This window comes from Anolis carolinensis, chromosome 1, assembly GCF_035594765.1.
Source record: "Anolis carolinensis isolate JA03-04 chromosome 1, rAnoCar3.1.pri, whole genome shotgun sequence".
NCBI classification, from domain to species: domain Eukaryota; kingdom Metazoa; phylum Chordata; class Lepidosauria; order Squamata; family Dactyloidae; genus Anolis; species Anolis carolinensis.
The window spans coordinates 76,900,459-76,927,202 of record NC_085841.1 but is presented as its reverse complement, the minus strand read 5'-3'; the positions used below and the strand labels follow the sequence as shown (position 1 = coordinate 76,927,202).

Genomic DNA, 26,744 nt, shown 5'->3' with positions numbered 1-26,744 from the left:
CTTCCCTCATGTCCCATCTATTTAGTTAAGTCCCACTCAATTCAGCAGAACTTCCCTTAAGTGCACACTTATATCATATTTATGTTCATATGCTGCCTTTCTGGTTAATCCCCACCCCCTACCAAGTGGTTTGCATAATCCATCAAAAACAATAAAAATTTAGTAACATATTTTATTTTCAATGGTGTGTGTAAACTACTTTGAGCTGGTTGTTTTTACCTGATTAGTCACTATAGGCCTAAATATTCTAAAGGCACCAGATCCTCTCTATGAGCTTGGAAACCGAGCAGGAGCAGCTCTGGTTAGTACTTGGATCGGAGACTACCAACAAATATCAGGCACTTCAGGCTATATTTCAGAGGAAGGAACTGGCAAAACTACATATGAGTCTTCCTGGCCAAAGAAAATCCTAAGAAATGTATAGGGTTGCCATAAGTCGACAGGGAGCCTGAAGGCACACATGTACATACACAGAGAGCATATTTTATTCCACACTTTTTACTCCACTTTAACCTCTTCGCTTTCTCAGAGTCTCACAGTCCTCACCACCCTGATGCTGTCAATGGCTTTTGGAGTGGATGAATTTATTCCAAGTGCTAGGGAAAAAGTGATGTAAAACTTCCTTTTTCCTAATCCTTGTTGCTATGTAAATGTCTCCTGCCGTGTTAGAACCAACCTTGGATAACATAAAATAAAGTATTAAGTGTCAGAAAAAGCTTCTCTGACTTTAAGGAAGAGACAAGCTATGAGGGCAAATGGAAAGCTTCAGTGAAGAGGCTAAATGGTTGCAAAGCTGAGTGAAATAAATGGACAGAGGATGGATGAGTAAGCAGGCAGATGAGCACCATCAAACTGTTAAGAGTCCTAACAAAACAACGTAGTTGATTCAGCACCAGTGTAGGGTTGTGCTGTGCATACTTTCCAAGGACAGTGAGAGAAAAACATCCTATCAGTTCCATACAGAAGGAAAAAACTAAGCTTGGAGGACAGCTCTTTCCCTTGACCCTGAGCTCTGGCTGGGAGGGATAAATGCTGAGGAAGCAGCTGCGCCAGAACCCGATTTCTCTAGTTATTGTAGGACTCTAGAAAAAATGTAGCTGCTCTCCATTCCAAAGGCATCACTGAGAACTGCTAATGTCCACCCTTTGAAACCCATCTCCTCAAGGGAATATTCACCATTATGTCAAAACAAAGCCATATCTAATGTAGGACACTGCATCTCTCACAGAAAATTTGGTACTAGAGATAACCAGCATGTAGAAACAATAGTTATAAGTTCCTAAACTACAAAAAGGGGGAGTGGTTCAATGTGTTCCAGGAAATCTTATGCCCAAGGGAAATGAAATAATTATGTAAAATAATCCTTGCATAACTAAACAAAAGGGCATTAAACGTTTTAGAGACTGCTTGAAAACTTCTTTTGAAACACAAACATGTCTGCATTGCATTTTAAAATATTTTAATATAGCATTTCACTGTAGCAATCTAAACAAGCACAGTTCTCTGAAACTTCTGTTAAAGGATTCAGACTGAGTCACTGAAAATTGGAACACAAAGGATTAACCTATAAAGCAGTGGTTCTCAACCTGTGGGTTCCCAGATGTTTTGGCCTTCAACTCCCAGAAATCCTATCAGCTGGTAAAGTGGTCGGGATTCTTGGGAGTTGTAGGCCAAAACACCTGGAGACCCACAGGTTGAGAACCACTGCCATGAACATCTTGTCTGTAGGACCAGTACCTATGGCTTCACCTTCCTGCATCCAATAAAATATGTCCTCTCTAGGAATTTTCTAGGTTCTTCGGGTGATTCCATGATATGTTCCCATCAGAAGTTACGACAAAGTTACCCTGGAGGACTTTGCAAATCCCTAAAGAGGATAACTCTGGGAATATTTTAGGTCCTCCAGGACAACTCTATGGCAATCTCTGGCAGAAGCTGTTCATTTCAACAGGGTTCACTAGTATGCAGAGTTTACTGTTGTTGAATCTGATTTCTGCCATAGGAGTAGTGTTTCTCCAGCTCATGATGCCAGTGATTCACCTTCCCTGTACTACTGAAGAAAGCTGATAGCAATTGAGCAACAATACATCCTGACAATCAAGACTGCAATGGAGGTATGGAGACACGCAGTAGAGTGGCCAACAGACATGATTAACATCCATATAGACCATTTCAATTTCAAATGTTTTAAATATCTTGGGATGGCCAAGAAGTTAAATCAGAGGCTTGGTCTTTATTGGCTTCAAGCTCACCTATGTTCCCCACTCTCAGAACTGGCAAACTGACACTTTATCCAGGAAACTAGAATACACTTCTTTGAAGGAAAGGAGATCTAATCTACCACTCTCCAGAATATTTTGTGACCACACATGTTTCCCTGACACTCGTGGATCAGATATGGGAGCAGAAAAGTTAAGATGCATTTCTATAAATGCATTCAGGAGAGATGGGACTGTCACAGGATAATGACAATATGTGCTCACTCCCACAAATTAACAATAATACAATCAGTCAAACTTCCCCCTTATTTTCTGCATGATTACTTCTCCCTGCTAATATTGACAAAATGCACTTTATGCCTTTGTTACATGGTTAGATGGCACAGGGAAACAAATCAGGCTGAAAATAGTGAAGTGCAGCAAGGGATTCCACGTGGAATTGACAGGAGGCTAAATCCAACTGTTAATACTAACCAGACCCAATGAATTAGCGGGATTTACAGAAGTGTTGATTTTACAGATACTGGTCATTCAGTGGATCTACTCTAGTTAAGTTTACAGATTAAACACAGGAATGGCATTTCAGCAGAAGTGTATTGTGCAGTTTCATCCTCAAATATGTGGGCCTGCACATTTACAACATTTTCTGTAGCTAGTAGGGTATCTAAATTGTGTAGTTAGCAGCAGTTTAACTCTCATGGCTTCGTCCTATGTTTATGTTTTAATTTGTGCTGTAAAATGATATAAGCAACATGATTTACAGCAGGCCTCTTCAAACTGCGGCCCTCCAGGTGCTTTGGACTTCAGCTCACAGAATTCCTAATGGTTGAACAAGCTGGCTAGGGCTTCAGGAAGCTGGAGGCTCAAACATCTGGAGATCTTCAGGTTGAAGATGCCTGGTTTAGAGCCAAGTAAATTAAAACAGATGCACAACACAAGGAGTAAAATTCAAGGAACTTTCAGTCTGGAAGGGCCCCACTGAAGAGCTTTTGAGGTGCTGCAGATCAGGACAATACAAAATGATATTTGCAACTCTCTCCTGCAACACTCTCTTGTTTTTAGGATGTACGGAGCAGAGTGCTAGCAACACACCTTGAAGTCCTTTGGGAACCGCTTATCTCAAGCTTCCCTGCAACTGGGAGAGTGCTACAGATGTACTTTCTCAGTGTCCTGATATGCAGCACCTGTTGTTCTTGGGCTGGGATGCTGCCAGGCTGAAAGAGCAGGGTTTTAAAAAATCATATTCAGTGATTAACAACCATAAACATCAATTTCTAGCAGTTATGAGACTGTAAACCCAAGATTGTTGTTGTTATTGTTATGGGTCTTTAAATCCTTTATACTTTATGGTAACCCGATCATGGTGAATCATGGTGGCCATATTTGTTCAGAAGGAGTTTGCATCTGCCTTCCTTTGAGAGAGTGACTTGCCTACGTGGATCCAGTAGAATTTCATGGCCAAGCGGGGATTTGTGTCCCTTTGGGACCCTTCTACAGTTTTATAGTGCTAGAATCAGCTTGTAATGACTGCCAGGAACATAGGTCTAACAGTGGATTAAGCTTCCTTGGCAACTGAAGTTGGACAGAAGCAATACATTGATTATAGCCAACTGTGAATTCCAGTTCACCTTCCTCATGACTTAACACTTGTCTTTCTTTTCAAATTGCAGAGTGAGTACACTACAATCAGCAACTGCATTGTGCAAGCTTGGCTGTCTTCCTAACTGTAATCACAAACCTCTTTTCAACTAAGAAAACTGGAGTGCTTTCACACCATGCAATTATAGCAATATGGTTGCACTTTAACTGGCATGACAACATTCTACAGAATCCTGGGATTTGTAGTTTAATGAGACACTAGAATTCTGTGACTAAGAATTTTGGTTGCACTTTCCTAAACTGCAAAATCCATGTTTCAATGGGATTTTTTCATAGGACTTGTTAAATTGTAGCACTATTACTATATTGTGTAAAAGGACTCCTGGTAAATCAGCTCATGCAATTCCAGTAGGGCAACATGATAGCAACACTGAACTTTATTTTTGTTTTTGTTTTAAAAAGGTGACTGATTATTACCATGAACGTTTACACATTCAACAAGGCAGTCAGATTCTTGAAGGAAGTTGTTTCCATTGCCTTTGCAGCCACCATAGATGAAATGTATACAAGCACCCAAAATATCATCAAAATGCCAGCGAGGAAAGTGCCCATTGCATGGACCAGCATCGGGGGGCAACAAGCACTGCTCTGTAATTTTAACAGGAAAAGTAAACTATAAATATACGTTTCATGTGCTGGCAGAAAACAAAAGTCCCCAAATAACATTTTCTAACATTTATGTATGTGGAGTAGCAAAATCCCCCTCCCTGATCCTATCTGCTACCCACACTTCCAGGCATTTAAGGAGGCACAGAATAAATTCTGGCCTGGCATACACTTTGAAAACTGCTAAAAGTATCCCTCCTTTGGCTTGCAGCTCTGAGAGAAATTAGGATAGGGAAAACTTGTAATGACTAATATAGTGGTGCATTTCTCTTCCATTTTTCTTTGAAAGGAGGAATTTTTGAAAGCATGCTAGACATCGACACTCAGACACTTTCTTGTCTGAGGGATCAATTGTTAGCTTTTCATCCTTTTCTCCTCTCTCTTTCTCCCTCTCTCCCCTCTGGATTTGCTTTAGTGTGCCCTATGTCTTCTACCTCAGCACCTTGGCTAGATTTTTCCTACATATTCCAAATGCTCATCATATGTTATAAAATGTTTTGTTTCCAAAGATAACGGACTGTGGAGACAAAAGGGTTGTATGCAATTGAACAACTCTGTCCGTGAATGGAGAGGCACTCAATTATTCCTATCCTTCTTTAGTTACTGCAACTACAGAGCTCTCATTGCACTATAGTAGTGTTTTGGATGTCAGCTCCCTTTGAACAAGCTGGCTCAAGCTTCTGGGAGCTGGAGTCTGAAACATCTGGATAGCCACAGGATTGGCACCTCTGCACTATAGGAACAGCTTTGCAGAGACATTGTTGTTGGTGGGGAGGTGTCGCAGTGGGCATAAAGAACTGGATTTACATGATTCACCACAGGATACAATTTGATATAATTTTCTCAAATTTTTTGAAATCGAAACAAAATAAATGAAAACATACTATAGCATCTTACATCACTGAACAGCAATGTTCAACTATGTGTGCTTCTCATACGATGGTCCTATCTCTCCTTATTAAGAAGCAAGTGTTTCTTAATCAATGGATTTATTTCCAAATAAATATGCAAAGATTTACTGATCTAACTGCAAACTCTGCCTGTTAAATTCAAGCAAAAAATATCCTATTTTCTCTCACCCCCTAAGAGTAGTTGACCATATCAGTTTTTCCATCCACTGAGGCCATGATAAAACATGCACTGTAACAGTGATAAACCTTTAATCTATATGTATATAGGGTTTTTACTACAATCTAGTGCATGTCAAAGATATCATGTCAAGTGACATCAGACAAGAAATTATTTCTACACAGGCACTGAAATACTTGTTTTTGATCTTGCACAATTTTATGAAGTTTTACTGTTGGTAAATGTAGAATATTTGCTTGCCTTTATAAACAGTAAGACCTATCTTGATTAATAAAATGTGCATTTACTACTTACTACCACATCTAGGCATAAGAGAGTCAGTATCTTCTTAAAATGAATAATGTCATTGATACCTATGTAAATTCTCCAAGTACAGAAAAGTAAAGTTGCCTGTTAATGTTACAATGACATGTAAGTGCTTAGGGTGGAACATACCAAAAATGGTACTTATGCCACAAAACTATTTAATTTATTAAACTGTTATTAAACTAATATAGCATCGACATTGTGTCAATGTTGTGTCTATGTCGATTTGTGTTACTGAGGTAAAGAGAAAGCTATATCACATGCTTACCCAGCACAGATCCAGTAGTTTCTTTCTTCAATCCCTGAGAGGGCGATTGGTCAAACTTGTCTGCATCAGGTGTTTGACTGTTTGCAGCAGCTTTCTGGGTGATTTCAAATGCAAGTTGCTTGTTGGTATCTTGAGTTAATCCAATGCTATTTTGCTGAAGAGAGCTAATGGCTGTATGAGTTGTTTTCTTTGATCCTGAATCAACTGAATAAATGGGAATTAAAATAAATATACATTTTTTAGGATGGTGAACAAAATTGAACATTCAAACAAGGTGTCTGATCTGCTGGGAGAAATAGAGTTGACTTATGCAGATCTTGTCTTTCACCTTCACAAATGTTTCTGTGAAGCAGAAGACGAAGACACCCTACTTTCATACCTGTGATTAAAACCTGCATCCTACAGTACAACACAAAACTGATGGTCAGCACTTGGATAGCATTAACTTTCTGTTAATGGGGCAACTGAAACCCAAGGCTCACCTCTCTCTAATAAAAGGGCTCGCATCTTCCTGTCTCAATAGCGGCAGTATTCTGTACCACAGTGGTTCTCAACCTGTGGGCCCTCAGATGTTTTTGGCCTACAACTCCCAGAAATGCCAGCCAATTTACCAGCTGTTAGGATTTCTGGGAGTTGAAGGCCAAAACATTTGGGGATCCACAGGCTGAGAACCACTGCTGTACCACAAATTGTTCCATATTTCGGATTTTGTTTTTAATTTTGGAGTCCTAGCACATATAGAATGAAGTATCTTGGAGATGGGAACCAAGTCTAAACATTAATTAATTTGTTTCTCATTGGCATAGCTTAAAGGTAATTTTCTATACAATACTTTATATGATTTAGTGAAAGAAAGTTTATGTATACTGAACCATCAGTAATCAAAGTTGTCACTAAATTAGTCAACGATGTGAACAATTTTGGATTGTGGAGCATTTTGGATTTAGGAATTCCTGATAAGGGATACTTAACTTGTACCTAAATCAAAGAATATAGAGATGCGGTAGACAAAAAAAGAGACAAAGATATTCCTCCCCCCCCCCCGGCCCCAACTCATCCTCTCTCTAATTTCTAACCAACCCCACCCCACAAAACGAAACCAAACTGAATTAACACAAACTATAGGGAAATTAGGCTATAACTTGCCACTTCATAACTAGTAAATCTAATTCTTTCTCTTCTATTATAACAATAGCAACAAACGTATTATTCATTGTAATATAAACATCTGTTTCTGGAAGTATAAGGTCTAGGAAATTAAATTTCTAGCAATCAGGCTATTTAAAATGTACTACATTTTTATTTTTCTGGGTTGACTGGTTCGAATCATAAATTTCTATGTGTGTGGAAAAACACACCAAGTTAGTTTTTCATTTCTTTGGAACAAATGTTTAACAAAACAGTCTATCCAACTGATCATCTTAACTCATCAGCAATTTTCACACTCAAAATAAACCCAGGACAAGAGCCAAAACTCTTAACAAAACAATATCAGCCAAGGTTTAAAAAGGCAAGGAAGGACATATTCAGAAATTTTGCTTTTCATTTTGGTTTGCTCAAGCAGTGTCTTTAGGGTATAACTGATCTTTAAAACATTTGCTAAGAATAATCATTTCAATTTTCCTAGATTACAAAACCCCAAACCCTGTCAAGTTTAACTTCAGTCTCAAGATCATTAAAAAAAAAACCTTGACAGAACTTGTCTGTATTAATAATATGGTATTTTTCAAATAAATATTTTAGAAAACAACTTCTTGAGGACCTTCCCAGTAATCATTGTTTTCTCCTCTTGTTTACTGACTCCATGTAATTAAATCATCATGAAGCTGTTTGGAGGTGAACTTCAAAGACAGACTGGACATTTTCAAGCCTCAGGCAACTGTGATCCCTCTCTTATACATGGATAGAGAACTTGATTTTTAAAAGCAATTATACTGACCTTTTCTAGAATAAATGCTAGTCATGTCTGAAGAAATCTGAATGTTACAAGATACCCTAAGACATAAAACACAGTTTCCTCCTCTCCACCTAAACACTGACAATAGAACATGAATAGCAGCACACAATGCAACAAAGCATAAGCCAGCACTTGGAACAATAGAATATTACTACTCTGCCATTGCATAAGGTAGTACACTTGTAGCTATAAAAAGTAACTATGAAGTTACTCTTTAGTTACTGTTTTAATGTGGTATGTGTGCTTCGAATCTGGGGAGCCGAGTGAGCTCCCACTGTTAGCCCCAGCTTTTGCGGACCTAGCAGTTCGAAAATATGCAAATGTGAGCTGATCAATAGGTACCGCTCTGGCGGGAAGGTAACAATGCTCCATGCAGTCATGTCGGCCACATGACCTTGGAGGTGTCTACAGACAACGACGGCTCTTTGACTTAGAAATGGAGATGAGCACCAACCCCCAGAGTCAGACACAGCTAGACTTAATGTCAGGGGAAAACCTTTACCTTTACCTATGTGTGGTTATGCCTTTGTTACTAGAAAAAGGACTTAATTACAAGTAACTGCCTGTTTTGGGCCCCTTCTATGTATCCAAAATTATCAAAGCAGATGATCCACATAATCTGCTTTGAACTGGATTATATGAGCCTACACTGCCATATAATCAATTTCAAAGCAAATAATTTGGATTTTATATGGCAGTGTAGAAGAAGCGTTAAGCAAGTCACCCGTTGTTCTGTATAGTCGATAGAGATTTGGCTCCGTCTCTGTGAACACAGAATATTGAAATAGAAAGAATGTCTGTTACTTTGTTTATTGTGTGATTATCTTTCAACTTTTCCTTGCTGTTGGTCTTCAAGGGAGGCATTGCAAACTGTGTTCTCACCTTGCCTGTATATAGCAGTTGTGACTCCTGAGTGGATGTACTGTATAGGGTGTTTGAAAAAAGATGGACCTGACTTGAAAATGCTACATCTCTGCAACCACGAACCACCCATGAATGAAACCACTGCCATTTGAAAGGGCGGGCATAGAGTTTTAAATAATCATATGTAACCCAGTCCCCATCCTTTCAACTGGTCAGAGTTTCAGCACACAAATGACTGAGGCTAGGGGTACAAACAGCCCCTAGTCTCAGTCATTCGCAAGGTGGTGATCTCATAAAATTAGGTTTAATGAGGTCTTCTCCATTTGTGGAGGGTTTTTAAAAGATTTATTTATGTCTTAAAATGGTTAGTAAAACTCGATAATCTGCTAACTCGTTAAACCATTTGTAACTTTGAATGTAATTGTAGCATGTTGCCATCTTAAAATACACTGCTTTAAAATTGGGCCCATCATTTTGAAACACGCTGTATCTAAAATAAATACAAACCAAAATTCAAATGTCTTACAGACTCACGTTTCTGACAGAAAGCTTCATCAGATCCGTCAGGACATTGCTCCAGTCCATCACAGGCAAAGGTGATGTCAATACAGCAGCCATCATCACAAAGGAACTGGTAGCGTGAACAACTCCCAGAACATCCTGCAAGAATGTAATATCAAATAATAAAAATCCCTGAATAACTAGTCCAAAGGCTAGATGAAAATAGTTATCTGGAACTGGAAATACAGGGGAAGAAATTACTAGTATTTACCTTCTCAGCTGTGAAAGATCTCTCTCATAGCCACATAAAATGATTTAAAACTGCTAAATAAATATTTTAAGAAAAAAGAGCAGCAAACTATCAAACAATTAAAACAGACTTATGTACTCTGTAACTAATACATACACTCACAGATCACGCCTGTATTGTAATTTGTCAGTTCTGAACAATATATCAGTAGAATGATTAGATGGAGAAGCAGGACCAGGCTTCTACATATTCAGTAGTCATGCAGCACATATAATTTCAGCAAGTGTAGCATGTCATTCTGATTAGTGTTGTGTGCCCTTAAGTCATTTCTAACATATGGCAACTCTAAGGTGAACCTTCCTGGGGCTGGGACTAGGTACCTTTTCCAAAGTCCCAGTAAGTTTCCATGGTTGAGCGGGAAATTGAATCCTGGTCTCCAGAGCCCTCGTCCATTCAGATTATACCTGGTGAAATGTTCTCCTCTACAGAGATATTAAAAGTGCAGAATTCCTAGTCTCTTTTGAAATCAATCACCTTTCTGGCCAGTTTATATCTCACATTACTTTATCAAAAACAATGTCACTCCCAACTAGTTTGACAGACAGTACATTGCTGCAAAATAAATGCAATTACTTTCTCACCTAATCTGGAGTGAACCATGGGAAGCACTGTCACTGAGACATTATCGGAGCTCCTTTGGCCAGCGGTGTCAGTCACAGTCAACTGTAAGATGTATTTACCTTCCTGCAAGTGAGAAAGCTTCAGTGTTCCTGGCTGAGGTACCTGTCCCAAAGAAACCAAGAAATTAATTGACAGACTCTTAGCCCTTACACTCTAGTTGTCAGATCTATCTATACACATAATAGAAGTGAAAAATATGTATGTATGTATGTGGAGGAGGGCCCACTTACACAGACAGCCTCCCACCTCCACAAACAGGCTGTAGTTTCCACTGAACAGGAGACACCATTGGCCCTTCCTCCACTGACATGCAGATTATTTTGAGCGCCATGGACATGTAGCCCAAACCTTGGCAGTGTTCAAGTAAAGGCTTTCATGCGGGGATAATTTCATCCTAGATGTTCTGTTTTTTCTCCAGAATGGACACCCCAGGGTTCCTTAATTTGCATGACCCCACCCACTACCTCTACCTTAACCCTTTCCTACCCTTTCCTATGGCACACAGTTAACCGAGAAATTGATCAGCAACTGAACAAAAGGTTTGGGGAGAATTCACCATGATTTACAAGAGTTGTACTTGACCGACATCCAGAGAGCACTGTTAACCCAACCAATGATGGATCTGGACCACACTTGCCACGGATAATGGGACCTGCAGTACCTTCATTGATACTGTGACCCTCACCAACAATGGACGGGGACCAAACTGGGTACAGAGAAACCCCATGGCCAACTGAACATACTGCAGGGGTTTCGGGGAACTGACCTTGATTCTGGGAGTTGCAGCCCACCTACATACTGCAATACTATGATGCTCACCAGCAATGGACCGGGACCAAACTTCGCACAGAGAAGCCCCTTGACCAACTGAACATATTCAGGGGTTTAGGGGAATGGACCTTTATTTTGGGAGTTGTAGTTCATCTGCATCCAGAAAGCACTGAACCCAGGTGATGTCAGATCTGGACCGAACTTGGCACACAGAGCCAACATGACCAACTGTGCATACAGGCCTGGTTTGGAGGTGATTAACCTCAGATCTGGGAGTTGTAGCTCATCTTTATCCAGAGAGCCCTGAACCCAGCTGGATGACGGCTCTGGACTAAACTTGGCACACAGACCCAACATGGCCAACTGTGAATACTGGCAGGGTTTGGGGGTGATTGTCATGGGAATCTGGGAATTGTAGTTCACCCTTATCCAGACAGCACTGAACCCAGCCAACAACAAATCTGGACTTCAGTGATATTACATAACAACCCCCCCAAAAAATGCCTTCTTCTAATAACCTGGGCACCGCCGGGTCCCCAAGCTACTCATATTATAAAAATCGTCAATATGTAGGAAGAATAATAAGCATACTAAATACTACTTCATCTATATACTACTCTATCCAAATTAATTAGGTTATTTTAAATACAAATAAATAGGTAACCATATTATGGTACTACACTAATTATTCCCCTCCTTCTGAATGTCTGTAAATTACAGTTGTATAATTTGAACATCCCTGCATTGGTGGTCAGGGCAACCCTACAATCACAGACACAAAAGAAGTACAACTCTTTCTTAGTAACAGGACAGGGAAACAAAAATGCAAGGGTGTGTGTGTGTGTTGATATGGGCATTGGTTCTCCAAACTGGAATTTCACCTCTCTAATGAAATATTCCCTTAGTCACCAAATATCTAATGTTACAGAGAGTGAAACAAGGGAGTTTTCTCATAATTAAAAGTTTTCCATTTGCCTGTCCTTTTTGTTTGAATGCATGAACTGTTTTAAAAGTTCAAGGGAGGTTTTAAATTACCGCAAAGCAAGAAATAGGAGGACTGAAGGAAAATTTCATTTGGGTGGCAGAATTCTTATTTGAGGATTAAATGCCCTCATTCTGTACTCCATAGCTAACCCCTGGGATAAAAACATTTCATTCTAAGAAGTGCAAATGTATTCTATAAATATGAAACAGAAAATAAATGCTCCAGGACTACAGTATTGTTGTTGATGATAAGTGAAAGAAAACTCAATCCAGGGGGTCAGAGTCTGGAAACAGTGTTGCAAGTTATGGCATTAGTGGTAACGTTTTATATTAAACAAGAAAAGAAACATTCTTCTGTCAGTAAAGTAAAAATAAACAAAAGTTAAGAAAAAGCAATGGCATATTATTATCATTGTCATTATGTTTATATTTATTTATACTTCACTTTTTCTCTCTACAAGGAAACTCACAAAGATTGGCAAACCTCTTCTTGGTTGGGGAAGGGGGACTTCATAAGGCAAAGCAACTCCCACATGTCCTGCATTTCATCATAATCTTAAAATAATATTACGGGTTAATTGCCAGGAACAATACTGAAGTCTGGAAGGTTTTATACATGCACATCTGAACATGATAAAATTTGTTAGCATCTGGTGCTTTAAAGTATAATTATCTTTTCTATTTAACAGTAGTAACATGGACATTCAAATTACCTACTTTAAGATGTTGGCCTCAGAATAAAGCAACAACAAAAAACAGTCAAAAAAAGGGGAAAATTGATGTGTTTGGTTGCTTGGGGAAGGCAATCACAGCAACCAGGTTTCGATGTGATCTGAAATGCACATAAATGCCCTGAATTACGTGCAGTAGAGGAACACTTCATAATCCATCTCTACAGCTCTATTGGATTAACAACTCTGTATTATTATTTCCTTGTTTACAGGATTTGGGGGAAATCAGTGACGTAGAGTAGTGGTATGCTTTCATTGAGGAGCCCCTTGCCTGGCCACTGATGTTTTTAATGTTGCTTCTGCAAGTCAGGTTTTTATATTACTGCAGAACACCAACCAACCCTTCCCATAGGACAATCATATCGTGTTTGTTTGGACTACATTTCATTACCCTGTTCTGTGGCTCAAAGTGACCCACCAGAACAAAGGATTCTTTTAAATAAGCGAAGGGGTAGGCAATGAGAAAAGTCAGACTTGTGTTGGAGCATGGAGTCCTCAAGAGCATTGTTGTTTGGAGTTGCTGGCAAAGGGAGTGCTCAGTAAATAAGACAAGATCAGATAAACACAAATGACCAACTAGGTCATAACTCAATATGTAGACAAGGTGACAGAGTAGTCTAGGAAGTCAAGGAGGTCTACTAACAGGCCAGGAATGCTGAGACCAGGAATTAGGCTAATATAAACTCAGCAACTGGCAGCTGGAATTAAGGTTATGTCTGCTGTCACCACATGTACGTCCTCTTGCACACAGACATCACTGCCATGGCTAGGTTGTTACTACATCATTCTTTGAGGAAGCCAGGTGCTTTGTTCTGGCTTCATCGCTGATACAGTTTAGATTTTGTCTGTCCTTTCCTTTTCAGAATATGTCTCTGCCTTCTGTTTCTCTGAAGGAGATGGATCAACTGAAGATTTCAGCTCCAGAAGTTTCAGAGGGCTGTCACCAGGAACTTTGAGTTTAGCCTCCAATTAAGTATCTTCCAGATGGAGCATGTGCTCCTGGCTTTTGTCATTCAAACCAAGACTCTTCCTTGTAGGGTATAATACCTACTGTGCTCCAAGACATTTACAGACTTAGTCTTCAAATTCTTTGGTACAGAATGCTGGTCTACCACAATTTTAGTCCAGTGAATATAATACATTAGCTTCTAGAATTATAACAATCGGTTAGTTTTTTGTTATTTGTAGATGGATAAATGGGGAGGATAAGGATGAAGTTCCATGCGTACCAAAAATACAGCAATAGAAAGAAACTCTGCTAGGGTCCTCCTGTCTATTATTTTGTAAACTTGTCACAGAATTACACCATTTGTTATGTTACAGGATGGAACTAGGCAGTTGATTTCCAAATAAACTGCCACATTGTACTATTATATGACTTTATATACACTGGAGTCAATGAGCAAACTCTTCTTTGCTCCAAAAAACTGTTGCCTGATCTAAATAAGTATTAAACTTTCTAGCCACAACATAGTGGCAACAATATGATAAATTTGCTCCAGAATACATCTTTCTGAAAGCAAAGGTGGCTCAAGCAAAGCAGTGCCTGCTTTTTATCTTGTTCAAACTCACAGTTCCTGTTCCTTTGGACAATGAACATCCATTAAGTAGTTAGCATATGATATTTGATACGTAAGCTATAAGCAAATAGAATTCATTAATTATTGTACAGCAACTTCTGGTAAAGGCATAACATAGAATTACCTGGAGGACCTGGAAAATTCCTGGAAAGGACATATTTTATGGTATGCAAGTAGGTGAGCCAAAGAAGACATTGACTTGAGTACCTAGATAGCTCCTGAGATTGGAGTATGTAAACTGGTGCAAGACAATTTTGCATGGAATATTTGACTATACATAAACCTAATGCTTTCACAAATGAAGATTTTAAAGAATAAATTCTAATTAGGAAATCTGATTTGTGCCTTTAGAACATAGGTAAAGGTAAAGGTTTTCCCCTCACTTGAAGTCCAGTTGTGACTGACTCTGGGGATTGGTACTCATCTCCATTTCTAAACCAAAGAGTTGGCTTGTTCGTAGATGCCTCCAAGGTCATGTGGTACCTACTGATCTACTCACATTTGCATGTTTTTGAACTGCTAGGTTGGCAGTAGCTGTGGCTAATAGCGGGAGCTCACCTTACTCACTGGATTCAAACCAGCGATTTTTCGGTCAGCAAGTTCAGCAGCTCAGAGGTTTAACCTGCTGCACCATTGGGTGCTCCCCTTTAGAACATAGCACTCCTCTATTTTAATTCTTTTTGCTGGGTACAGGTTCTAGTTTACATTTGGTTCAATAGGCTGTAGTATTTTTAGTTGTGTTGCTAATTTTTATTTGTCTTACTGGCCTATTATTCTCCTCCAAAGCAGACTCAGTGAAATTTACATACCAGTTAATGCACCATTCAACAATTGGTTCAAGGAATATAATTTACTTGATTGTAACTAATAGGATCCATTATGTGCTGCCTCTAGTTCTAATTTATGATTGGTATTTAATTATTTTTGAAAGTTTATTGTATTAAATAAAAAACAAATAAAGTAGAACAGAATAGATGAAAATGAACAAGTTTCAACTCCCCTTGTTTACCTTACTGATCTGCAAAATTAAAACATGTTTTTACAATATCAGCATTAAATTCAGGAAAGAATTAATATAATAATAATAATAATAATAACTTTATTTTTATATCCCACCACCATCTCCCCGAAGGACTTAGGGGATCCAGTACAAACAAAGATTACAAGCTAAAACACAATTAAAAACACAATAACACATAAACAATCTAGTTAAAATAATTAAAAATAGCAGAGTAAAAACATCATAAAAATATATCAACCAACATCAACAACTAGTATGTGCTCCATGGCTTGATGTACCTTCATATCAAATGATGAGGCGCCCTGAAGCAAAGTCCATTCATACTGTATAATTCCATGGTCATCCATACTTTCTCGGCCATCCAGAATCACCCAGTCAACAGGCAACTGAAGGATAACATCTGTACCTGCTTTGCTGAGGGGAGGCTCATCAGTTTCTAAATAAAATAAAGTGGTTTCGTTACTCAAATAAAACAAAGGCCAGTTTTATTCAAAGTTGTTGTTGTTTTCAAGACACACTTTCTTTGCTATGATTTAACTTTCAAACTTGAGAAAAGCACATCCCAACATCAAAATATGAACATTAATCCAATGCCAATCTGTAGCACGGATGAAAAGATTTTGGGATTAGGAAGCCTAGTTTCTCTGACAGATGGTTCAATTTCAAAGCACATTGTATTCTGGCACCTATCTGGCTCATGTTTGCTCTCCGTTGAACCAGCTGTCACCAGATACAGCCAATCTGCTAAAAGCATATCCAAGATAGTGAAAACTGGCACCATCTGCATTACAGTACGCCCTCCACTTTCATGGTGGTTAGAGGCACAAGACCACCACCCCAAAGTGGAAAAAACATGAAGAAAAAATGCATTAAAAACCTGGGTGAACACCTTACAATTGGAATACCTAGAGATTCCTAGAGAAAACATATTAAGTCTTATTAAGTCTATTGTGCTAGAGATGTGCATGACTGCAACATGCATTGCAATTCAGCACTTCTGGAGGGCAACTAACTGGGCAAAGGCCCTCTTCCCTCACAGGGATTATGGGCATATGATCCCCATGAAAGTTGGGAAAAAGCAGTTTTAAAAAATATATTTGTGGTACCTGGAAGAACCGCTCTCTATGAATCTTTAGCCCTTTAGGAAAACTCCATGGTTAACTTCAGCCAGTAGAAGCCTCCGGTGGCCTAGGGGATAAAAGCCTTGTGACTTGAAGGTTGGGTTGCTGACCTGAAGGCTGCCTGGTTCGAATCCCACCTGGGGAGAGCGCAGATGAGCTCCATCTATCAGCTCCAGCTCCATGTGGGGACATGAGAGAAGCCTCCCACAAGGATGGTAAAACATCAAAATATCCGGGTGTCCCCTGGGCAACGTCCTTGCAGACGGCCAATTCAGAAGCAACTCCGGTTGCTCCTGAAACGAAAAAAAACCCCCAAAACTTTAGCCAGTGGTTGACCACAGAGTCACAATGGAAGACCTAGAAATCACTAGAGAAGTGTTATCCCTAGAAACTTCTAGTCTCCAGCTTGGCTCTCTGATCAACATCCAGCTAACACTAACCATGGAGTCACTCTGCAGGACCTAGAGATTTTTGGAGAGTACTCACTCATCTAAGGGGGAAAAACCAATGATAACCTCAAGAAATAGTATATATTTCAGAGTGTTGGACAACATACATGGGATACTCTCCTTAAAACACACACACACAAAACCAAGAAGGTTGTACTTGGATGCTTGGCAGTTTTCACTATTCTAGTATATCCTACCACTATCAATGTGGACTAGCAAAGGAGGTCTAGTATTGATGCAGTTTAACACCAATTAACAGTCATGGCTCAATGCTACAGAATTCCTGGGATCTGTAGTTTTACAATTTTGTTAGCCTTCTCTGTTAAAGAGTGCTGTTGCTTCACAAGCTGCAACTCCCATGACCCCACAGCATTGAGCCATGGCAGCTAAAGTGTTGTAAAACTGCATTTATTCTACAGTCTAGATGCATATCACGGAGAAGCAGAAGGAGCCAACAAGCCAAGAGCATAACTCCATGCACACTTCCACCCTTTCCTCTGCTGTGGACATGTACTGCAGCAAAGGACAGAAGGTTCACTGTGTAAACAAGGCCGCTGCGTGGGCTGGCCTATTCTTGTGGATGTATTAAAGATCGAAATGCCCCCAGGACGGTGTTGCTCAAATCCTGGGCTTAAACCAATCCCTCTCCAGCACCTTGTGGGGTGCAATTGCACAGCAGAACTAATGCAGTTGACACCCCTTTAACTGCCATGGTTCAATGCTGTGGAATCACAGTGCTAGTGAGGGCGGGGAGGGGGGGGGGGTCCGTATTTTCACAAGATATTTAACCTTCTCTGGCAAAGAGTGCTGGTGTCCCACCAAATCCTTAAATTCAGAGCATTCAGCCATGGCAATTAAAGTGATGTCAAACTACATTATTTCTACAGTGTAGATGTACCTCTCCCTCAAATGCGAACTTTTTTTTTCTTTCCACATCCAAGAGGGGGCTGGGGAGCCTCCTGGCAGCCATCCCCTAGTGCAGGCACCGGCAAACTTGCGCCCTCCAGGTATTTTGGACTTCCAACTCCCACAATTCCTAACAGGCCCCTTCCTTTTCCCCCTCAGCCACTTAATTCGTAAATACTGTAAGTGCTACATAACGTTACCTGTATTGAACTGCTTTTTTCTGTCCATGTGTTGTAAAAATGATGTTTTGGCGCTTAATTTGTAAAATCATAACGTAATTTGAGGTTTAATAGACTTTTTCATAATCCCTACTTATTATCCAAGATTTTCGCTTACCCAACGTTCTGCCGGCCCGTTTATGTTGGGTAAGCGAGGCTGTACTGTATTATTTTTTTTCAAGGCTTAACCAGCCAACAATGTCAAGCTGACAATAACAATAGCAGTTGCCTCTCTCCCGTGCCTTTGAGGCTTGACTCAAGCCCGGCCCAGCGCCGGGGGCCCCGAGGCCGGGCCCAGCGCGGTGTTCTCTTACCGGGGCCGCGGGGCTCCTGTCGGGCGTAGCTGTGGTAGCCCGGCTGCGGGGCGAAGAGGCAGACGTGGCGGCCGCGGAAGGTGCAGTTGAAGAGGTAGCAGCGGGGGGCGTCGGAGGGCGTGGCGGCGCGCTGGAGGACGGCGAGGCTGCAGGGCTCTCGGGCGCAGCAGGCCTCCAGGCACTGCCGCGCTCCCTCCACGGCGCCCGGGGAGCCCAGGAAGGTGGCCCCCGCCGCCAGCGAGTCCTTGGTGCGGATGATGGAGTCCGGCCGGGAGGAGAAGGCGCCTCCCGAGGCGCACCGGCCGCTTTCCGCCGCCGCCGCCTCCTCCTCCGAAGGCTCCTGCTGCTGCCGGCGGAACTGCTCCAGCAAGGACTCCACGGCCGCAGGGACCCCGCCAGCCTCCGCCGCAGCCCCCGAGAGGAGCAGGAGCAACAGCAGGAGGGAGGAGGAGGAGGAGGCCATGGCGCGGCGGAGGAGGGAGGGAGCGAGCGAGCGAGGCGGCCAACGCAAGCAGGGAGGGAAGGAGCCCCTGCTGCCCCCGCTGCTACCAAAGGCGCCCCATGCCGGCCCCACCGCGCGCAATCAGCACCGCCAGCCCGTGGACAGCGCCCTTCCTCGCGCCCACCTCCACCAGCAGACCTCCGAAGCGGGCCCCGGCATCGCGCCCCGCCGGATTGGCTGGAGCCTCCCGCTCCCCGGGCCAATCAGGCCAATTGATGAGGAGCCTTCGGGGGCGCGCGCGTGCGCAAAGCAGAGCAACCGCAGCTCATCCCCCCCCCCCCCACTTGGCCCCTAAGCTTTACTCAGGCGTGTGCCTCAGTTGAGCAGCACTCTCAAGCGAACAGCAAGAGAGTAGTAGATTCTCAGTTCAACCAGAGAAGTCAGCCCTAGCAGAGCACTTGATGAACCAACCTGGACACAGCGTATTATTTGAGAGCACAGAAGTTCTGGACCACTCTAGCAACTACCATATCAGGGTACACAGAGAAGCCATGGAAATCCACAAGCATGTGGACAATTTCAACAGAAAGGAGGAAACCATGAAAATGAACAAAATCTGGAGACCAGGATTTTTTAAAAAAACCCTCTAAAATCAGGACAGTAAATAAAGAACAACACTCTGAAAACTGGGGAATTCCAGCCATGAAACAACCAGGGCCAGCTAACACCTCCCAACAAAGGATTTGCCCAGGCAGGAAGCAGCCAGACCTTGAAGATGAAAGGCTATTCAATGCTAATCAAGGTGACCAACTGAAACATTCACGCCTGCCTCAAACAGACACGAGTTCTTTCTCACACCCTGGACCTTCCACAGATATATAAACCCCACTTGCCTAGTTTCCAACAGACCTCACAACCTCTGAGGATGCCTCCCATAGATGCAGGCAAAATATCAGGAAGGAATGCTTCTGAAAACGTCAGGAAAGAATGCCTGGAAAACTCACAGCAACCCAGATTCTCAGTGGGAATTCTCAGGCAACCAGAAAAAAATTGAAGACATTCTAGTACTCTCAATTAACTGGTAACTCACAAATTATAAATTCTGTATTATCTGGAACTCTTAAGCAAGGGCAAGAAAACCCAAAGGGAAAAAAAAAACTAGACTCTCAGTTCAGTGGAATTCTCAGGCAATCGGTAAACAATTGAAATAATTCTAGACGCTCAGTTAACCAGAATGCTCAAGCAACCAGCAAAAAATCCAAAGACGTACTAATAGACTTTCAGTTCACTGGAATTCTCAGGTACCGGTAAACTACCTAAGAAATAATACTACATGCAGTTAACCAGAACTCTAAGACAACTGGTAAAAAAAACCCTGAAAAAATAAGAGTAGATTCTCAGGTAACCAGATCTGTTTTTCTTTTTAAAAGAAAGGCTTTTTAAAAAATAAGACAGTAAAACTGGAAATCTGTGTTGTTTCCTTTTGTCTTTGTTTTTTGTACAAGACCAGGATGCCGTAGAATTAAATGCAAGTGGTTGACTACCTGGTGGTATATATGTGTGAATGGCAGAGAAGCGAGGATAAATTAGATAGATCACCTAATACAGTAGGACCCCCATACCAGGGGGACCTATAGCCTTGGTTTCATTTATCCACTTCTAAAAAAATATGGCCTCTATAGGCATTTTCTAGGTCTTCAAGCACTGTTTTATGGCATTCTTGGTTCAGAAATCTTTCACTTTATTCAGGTTCCCTATTATCCGCAGTTTTGTGTATCCATGCGAAGTTTGGAAATATATCATCTGTGGATATAGGAAGTCGTAAATCTACATACCCATGGTAAATTATTATTATTATTATTATTATTGACACAACAACGTTGTATGACACAGCAAACAAGGTAGATATGCTGGGTTTCATTTCACAAAACCACAAGTCGAATACTTCCCAAGTGTCTAGGACTGTGTGATGTATTTTCGGATGATGCGTGCAGATCCCAGCAGGGTGGCCTTTTGCAGTTGGCAGATCGTAATTTTGTCAATGTCTATTGTTTCCAAATGCCGGCTGAGATCTTTTGGCACGGCACCCAGTGTGCCCATCACCACCGGGACCACAATATATGTCACCTTCTTCCTAGGGTGAGACTTAAGGCATTGTTCAAAACAACAGGTTAAAATCAAGAACTACATAATGTAAAAAACATTGAAGTCACATAGCACATTTTAAAATAAATTTAAACTAATACAAAAGCTAAAAGATATACAGTATAAAACAAACTGCAATGTGTTCTTGCCTTTATCCCACCTCTGTTGAAACGCACAAGGTTCCTTTTCCTCTGACTTGAAAACTCTTCTTTTCAATACCTGAACACTTTTAAGGCAATTAGAAAATATTTCCAGTTTACTGTTTTTTGGAGGAAAGAACCTGGTTTTTAAAATGTGTCATTTGGCTTCCAAATTGAGCTCATGCTGCAATTGGGGGATGGTGTTAGCTGGCTACTTAGGTCAGCAGGTTGCTCCCATTATGAAAGGGTAACACCTTGTTTGTACTGACATCGGAAAAGTAGTATTGCTTCCCCTCTTTTGTTATTCACATACATGTATTGCTTACATCCATAGGAGAGTATTTCATCTCCTTCTCTCAGTGTCACTTTATACAAGAGCAGGTAGGCAAAACAAGGCAAATTGATTAAGCAAATCTGAGAATATATGCATGCGTTGTGAGATCAGTCATAAACTGAAATGTTAAAAACATGCAAACTGTGGCCACATAATGATGTTCCTCCTGTAGCTTTCCAAACATTTTCAAGTTGGAGCAAACTGGAGGAAGGATACTAGCAGTGGAGGTGGAATACAGTCATACGTAGGTCAGATCTCCATTTGTTCATATTGTTATGATGTGTCTTCAAGTTGAATCTCACTTAAAACAACCCCTTTATCAGAGTTTCTTGGCAAGATATCTTTAGAAGTTTGTCCTCTGAGGCTGAGAGAGTCTGACTTGCCTGAGATCATCCACTGGGTTTCAGAGGCCTGCTCCCTCAGTGTCCCCCCTTTTCACCCCAATATCTCCCTGCTTCAATAGTTCAGCCTGAAAAGTGGAGCCTGTTTATAAGCACTGATATTCTAATTAAATTAAATTATATAAAATTTGAGAAATCTGTGTGTTCAAATATGCAAGATAGGTGGAAAATAGTTTTTTAAAATCTTAGTATTTTGGAATTTTAAGATGTAGAGATTTGGCCTACAAAGTGTCACACACAAGACTATACAACTGTACCAATATGTTATTGATGTCATAAATATTGAGGGATAAGTACAAAAAATCAACAAAATTAAACTATCAGCTTTTTACATATTCTGCTATAAATATGCATTAATCTTTGTGGCAAAACTTTAAAGATATGTGTTGTTACGGCCAGAGGGCTGTTGTATTTTCTCCCAAAGACTTCAATCGGGAAATCGGGTAAGGCAGAAAACATTATGTCCACAACATTTCCTCTAATTTCTGACTTTTCTGTTTTTAATAGTATCCTTTACTTTTTATATATATAATGCTTAACTTGTTGAAGGGAGCAATGTAACCTGAAGGCTTGCATACTTTTGTGGCATTTTGGTCAGTCATAAATTATATAAAAATATTGCCAAACTGTAGATGCTTTTCTTCTCATGTACCAGTGCAGGCATATTTGTTCCTGCTATTTGGAGAGTAATTTTAATTTTTTTTCAGAAGATGGCAGCACTTTACAACTTACTAAGGTAGACTGGGGTTTGTGTGTGTGTGCGTGTGCCTATTCAGAATGTTCATTATAAGATACGTTTTAAGATGTCTATCTTATTTCCCCATAGTAATTCATTGTTAATTGCTTCTGTATTCTTTGTTGCTGCATTGTATGAATTCTCTGTTATTCTAAATGAGGCCAGTTATATAAATGGTTTGTTCCTCTGTCTCAAAATAAGGTTTTGCCCAAGGGCATCGAAGGAAAATGAGAATGGAGGACAAATTTTTAGCAAGGTCATTTAGATAAAAATATTCAAGCATGACAAGTCAGCCAATTGTTTGAACATTTTCTAAAAAGAATGACAATATTTATTATGTAGATGCTATTTTAGCCTTTTGTTGTTTTAGTTATTTGTGCTATGTTTTAAAATGTTACCCATTATGGTGATCTTTGGCTACTAGACAATATGGATATACAGTAAATGCTAGACTTGATCCTAACAAATAAGGAGGAATTAGTCAAAAGAATCAAAGTACAGTAGAGTCTCACTTATCCAACATAAACGGGCTGGCAGAACGTTGGATAACCGAATATGTTGGATAATAAGGAGAGATTAAGGAGAAGCCTATTAAACATCAAATTAGGTTATGATTTTACAAATTAAGCACTAAAACATCATGTTATACAACAAATTTGACAGAAAAAGTAGTTCAATATGCAGTAATGCTACGTAGTAATTACTGTATTTACGAATTTAGCACCAAAATATCAAGATATATTGAAAACTTTGACTACAAAAATGCGTTGGATAATCTAGAACATTGGATAAGTGAATGTTGGATAAGTGAGACTCTACTGTACTTGTAGTTTATTTATTTATTTTTATTTACATCACTTTTACCCCGCCTTTCTCTCCGAGGAGACTCAAAGCGGCTTACAGTAAATGGCAAAAATTCAATGCCTAAAAACAATGTAAAAACAACAATTCATATAAAACAATCTACAAAACAACAGTTCATATAAAACAGATACCATTAAAAAATAAAATCACATTATATAAAATTTTAAGAATGTCCAAGATTAAAATCCATTCATCCAGAATCCTCAAGTCTTCGTACAGGTCATGTAAAGTCCATGTTCTCATTCATTAAAAGCTTGTGTGCACAACCATGTCTTTAAGGCTTTCTTGAAGCCTAGGAGAGTTGGTATCTGCCGTATGTTGCTGGGGAGAGTTGGTATTTTGGGTGAAATGACAATGAATCTTAGATTTCACAAGTGTGGGACAAGGAAAAAAGGAAATAGTCAAACACAGACCATGCATTTCAGGAAAGATGACCTTTCAGGCATGTCACAGGAAAAAGAAACTAGTAAGGGTGGGATTTTTTGAAGAATTAGTTGCAAAAAGCAAAATAACAAACAATCCGATGAGGGCAAACTTTTAAAAAATATTGGCCCTTTACAACTGCCAAGTTGTACAGGCCTGGCCTAGATCTTCAGAGGAGGAAGTAGGGTTTGCAATTAAGCTACCAGGAAAGGGCTCAGCAGTCAAATTAATATTTAATGCCTGTACTTACCTTTCAAAGAGCAAAACTTGCTAAACGCTGATGAGAAAAAGCGCCAGTATCTTTCTCCACTTGAGGGAGCACCTCTATTAAATACATGCTAAGTTTGTCATATATAGTAGTTTGAGCCAAAGGTTCCCAGAGGGAGAACAGTATAGTATAGAATGGGATCCAGGTAGTATATTGGTTCATTCAGCTTGTGTGTGGTCACCTGGACATCATGCCTCAGAACCTCTTCTTTTTAAGTCAATACAGATTGAATATCTTTTATCTGAAATGCTTCACACCAGAAATGTTTTGGATCTGGGAATTTTTCTGTATTTGCATGTACAGTAGAGTCTCGCTTATCCAACGTAAACGGGCTGACAGAACGTTGGATAAGCAAATATGTTGGATAATAAGGAGAGATTAAGGAAAAGCCTATTAAACATCCAATTAGGTTATGATTTTACAAATTAAGCACCAGAACATCATGTTATACAACAAATTTTACAGAAAAAGTAGTTCAATACGCAGTAATGCTATGTAGTAATTACTGTATTTATGAATTTAGCACCAAAATATTACAATGTTTTGAAAACATTGACTACAAAAATGCGTTGGATAATCCAGAACGTTGGATAAGCGAGTGTTGGATAAGTGAGACTCTACTGTATATATAAGGAGATATCTTGGAGATGGGACCCAAGTCTATACACAAATGTCAATGATGTTTATATAAACCTAGCTTGAGGGCAACTTTATACAATATTTTAAATAATTTTGTGCATGAAACAAAGTTTGTGCATGCTGAACCATCAGAAAACAAACGTGTCACTATCTCAGTCATGCATTTTGGATTTTGGAGTATTTTGGAATTTTGGATAAGGGATGCTCAACTTAAACTAGAAATAAACAAGTGCTGGTTCATCCTAAGCCAATACCATTCTCTCAGACAACTGAGTCAAGGTTTATGTTTCAAGAGAAGGAAGAATGTTAGGAGTAATGTAAAAGGAGGTAGCCCCCTTTCACCTTCAACTCTACCACTCTGACAGGATGCCACGGAAACCCAATCAGTTCACTAGAACAACAATGTGCAAGACTTCTCTTGCATTTTTCTTAATGTTAGTTACATTTGAGTTTAGCTTAAATCATGCCAATTAACAGAGTTTTCATTAATGGGGTCACAGTAAGTTGAAGTCTATTTGATGGCAATTAACAACAACAAAACGCATTGTGGCCATGGAGAGTTACCCCTTCCCATTTTGGAAATGGATTCAGTGCCCACAAATGCACATCATTCATTCATATGAAATACTGTCAGGTAACAGTCCTTCCCTATCAATCTGAATTGTTTTCCACAGCTGTCTTTGGCCTTGAGTGCATATGACTACACAAAACTCCTCTTTATATCTTTTGTTGCATTGCGTATTTTACAATGGTATATGCAGGATATTAAATGACAGGGGAAAGTGCAAAAAAAGAGATTCTCCTCACTAATTCTATTTAGAAAAAATATGTGTCATATGTTTTCTTATATGCATGGTGCTGCTTATCAGTGCTACTACTGTATATGTTTCTATGAGACAGATAAAGAGATGAGGAAAGGGATGGAAAGAAGTGAGTAAGTGAGTGAGAGTGAGACATTGTGTGCAGGAGAGAGAGAGGGGGGGAGAGAGAGGGAGAGGGAGGGAGGGAGAGAAAGAGCTGACTTTCTCTGCCCAGATACTGCATAATTGACTGCACAGCATTAGGTATACACCACGTGGTACAGAAGATGAATACACTGAAGAATTGGTGCCAGGAGAAATCCTTCACATTTCGTTTCAAAAAGCAAATTGCAAGAGGAAAAAACAATTCATTTGTAGAGTTTATCTTTCAATTTGTCACTAACTTTAGTCAGAAATTCACCCATGACATGGTATAGACCGCCACCGCCAAAGGTCTGTAAACACCTTTTGAGAGGGTGGATGTTGACATTGCCAAGTGAATGTTACAACAGGAAGCAGGGACAAATGGGCCACAGCTGATCCGTAACAAAAGGACGCCTCCCATCCAGATGTTGTTTAAGTAGGCTATGATGCAAGAGAGAATATTTTTGAAAATCACAGGACCATCCTTGTCAGGACAGATCTGAGGTATGGATTGCAGATCCTGAAAACACCTACTTCAGTATGTTTGTGTATTCAGATCTGAAGTCTTATCGTGCACTCAAGCACCTCACATTTTTCTCATTTGAATACAAGCTTTAAAGTGCTTTACAAAACAGTGGATGATGTGTACAGAATTACAAAACCAACATACACTTTCACTGATTTAAGTTCATTGTTCTCCCCAGTAAGCCAGTTTAGCCTTTAGATTTGTGGAGGAGAATGGTTAATGTCAATTTTGCACACAAAAAATAGGGAGTATTGGCAGGAATCCATCAAAAGGAAAAACCCAACCCCTATTGAATAGCTGCAAATATAATATGGATGGCATAACAATCTATACTGTAACATGTTTCCTGGAACACAATATTGATTTAACTACCACAGATGAACTGGC

At 40.1% G+C, this 26,744-nt stretch overlaps 1 protein-coding gene across 5 annotated transcripts in view; it reads right to left on the bottom strand.

Annotated features, from left to right (window-relative positions):
• lrp11 (LDL receptor related protein 11) overlaps positions 1–19,214 on the bottom strand; it is a 31,081-nt gene extending 11,867 nt beyond the window's left edge. Inside the window, exons 1-6 of one of the 5 annotated variants that reach the window (XM_062977505.1) lie at positions 18,496–19,214; positions 15,766–15,923; positions 10,361–10,502; positions 9,503–9,628; positions 6,148–6,351; positions 4,296–4,466 (exon numbers count right to left, since the gene is read on the bottom strand). In XM_062977505.1, coding sequence (XP_062833575.1) covers positions 4,296–4,466; positions 6,148–6,351; positions 9,503–9,628; positions 10,361–10,502; positions 15,766–15,923; positions 18,496–18,958 — 1,264 coding nt within the window. In that variant the 5' untranslated portion in view covers positions 18,959–19,214. The remainder of the gene's footprint in view (positions 1–4,295; positions 4,467–6,147; positions 6,352–9,502; positions 9,629–10,360; positions 10,503–15,765; positions 15,924–18,495) is intronic. The other 4 variants (XM_062977499.1, XM_062977493.1, XM_062977514.1 and 1 more) reach the window with 4 other exon arrangements.
• Between the last annotated feature and the right edge of the window lie 7,530 nt (positions 19,215–26,744).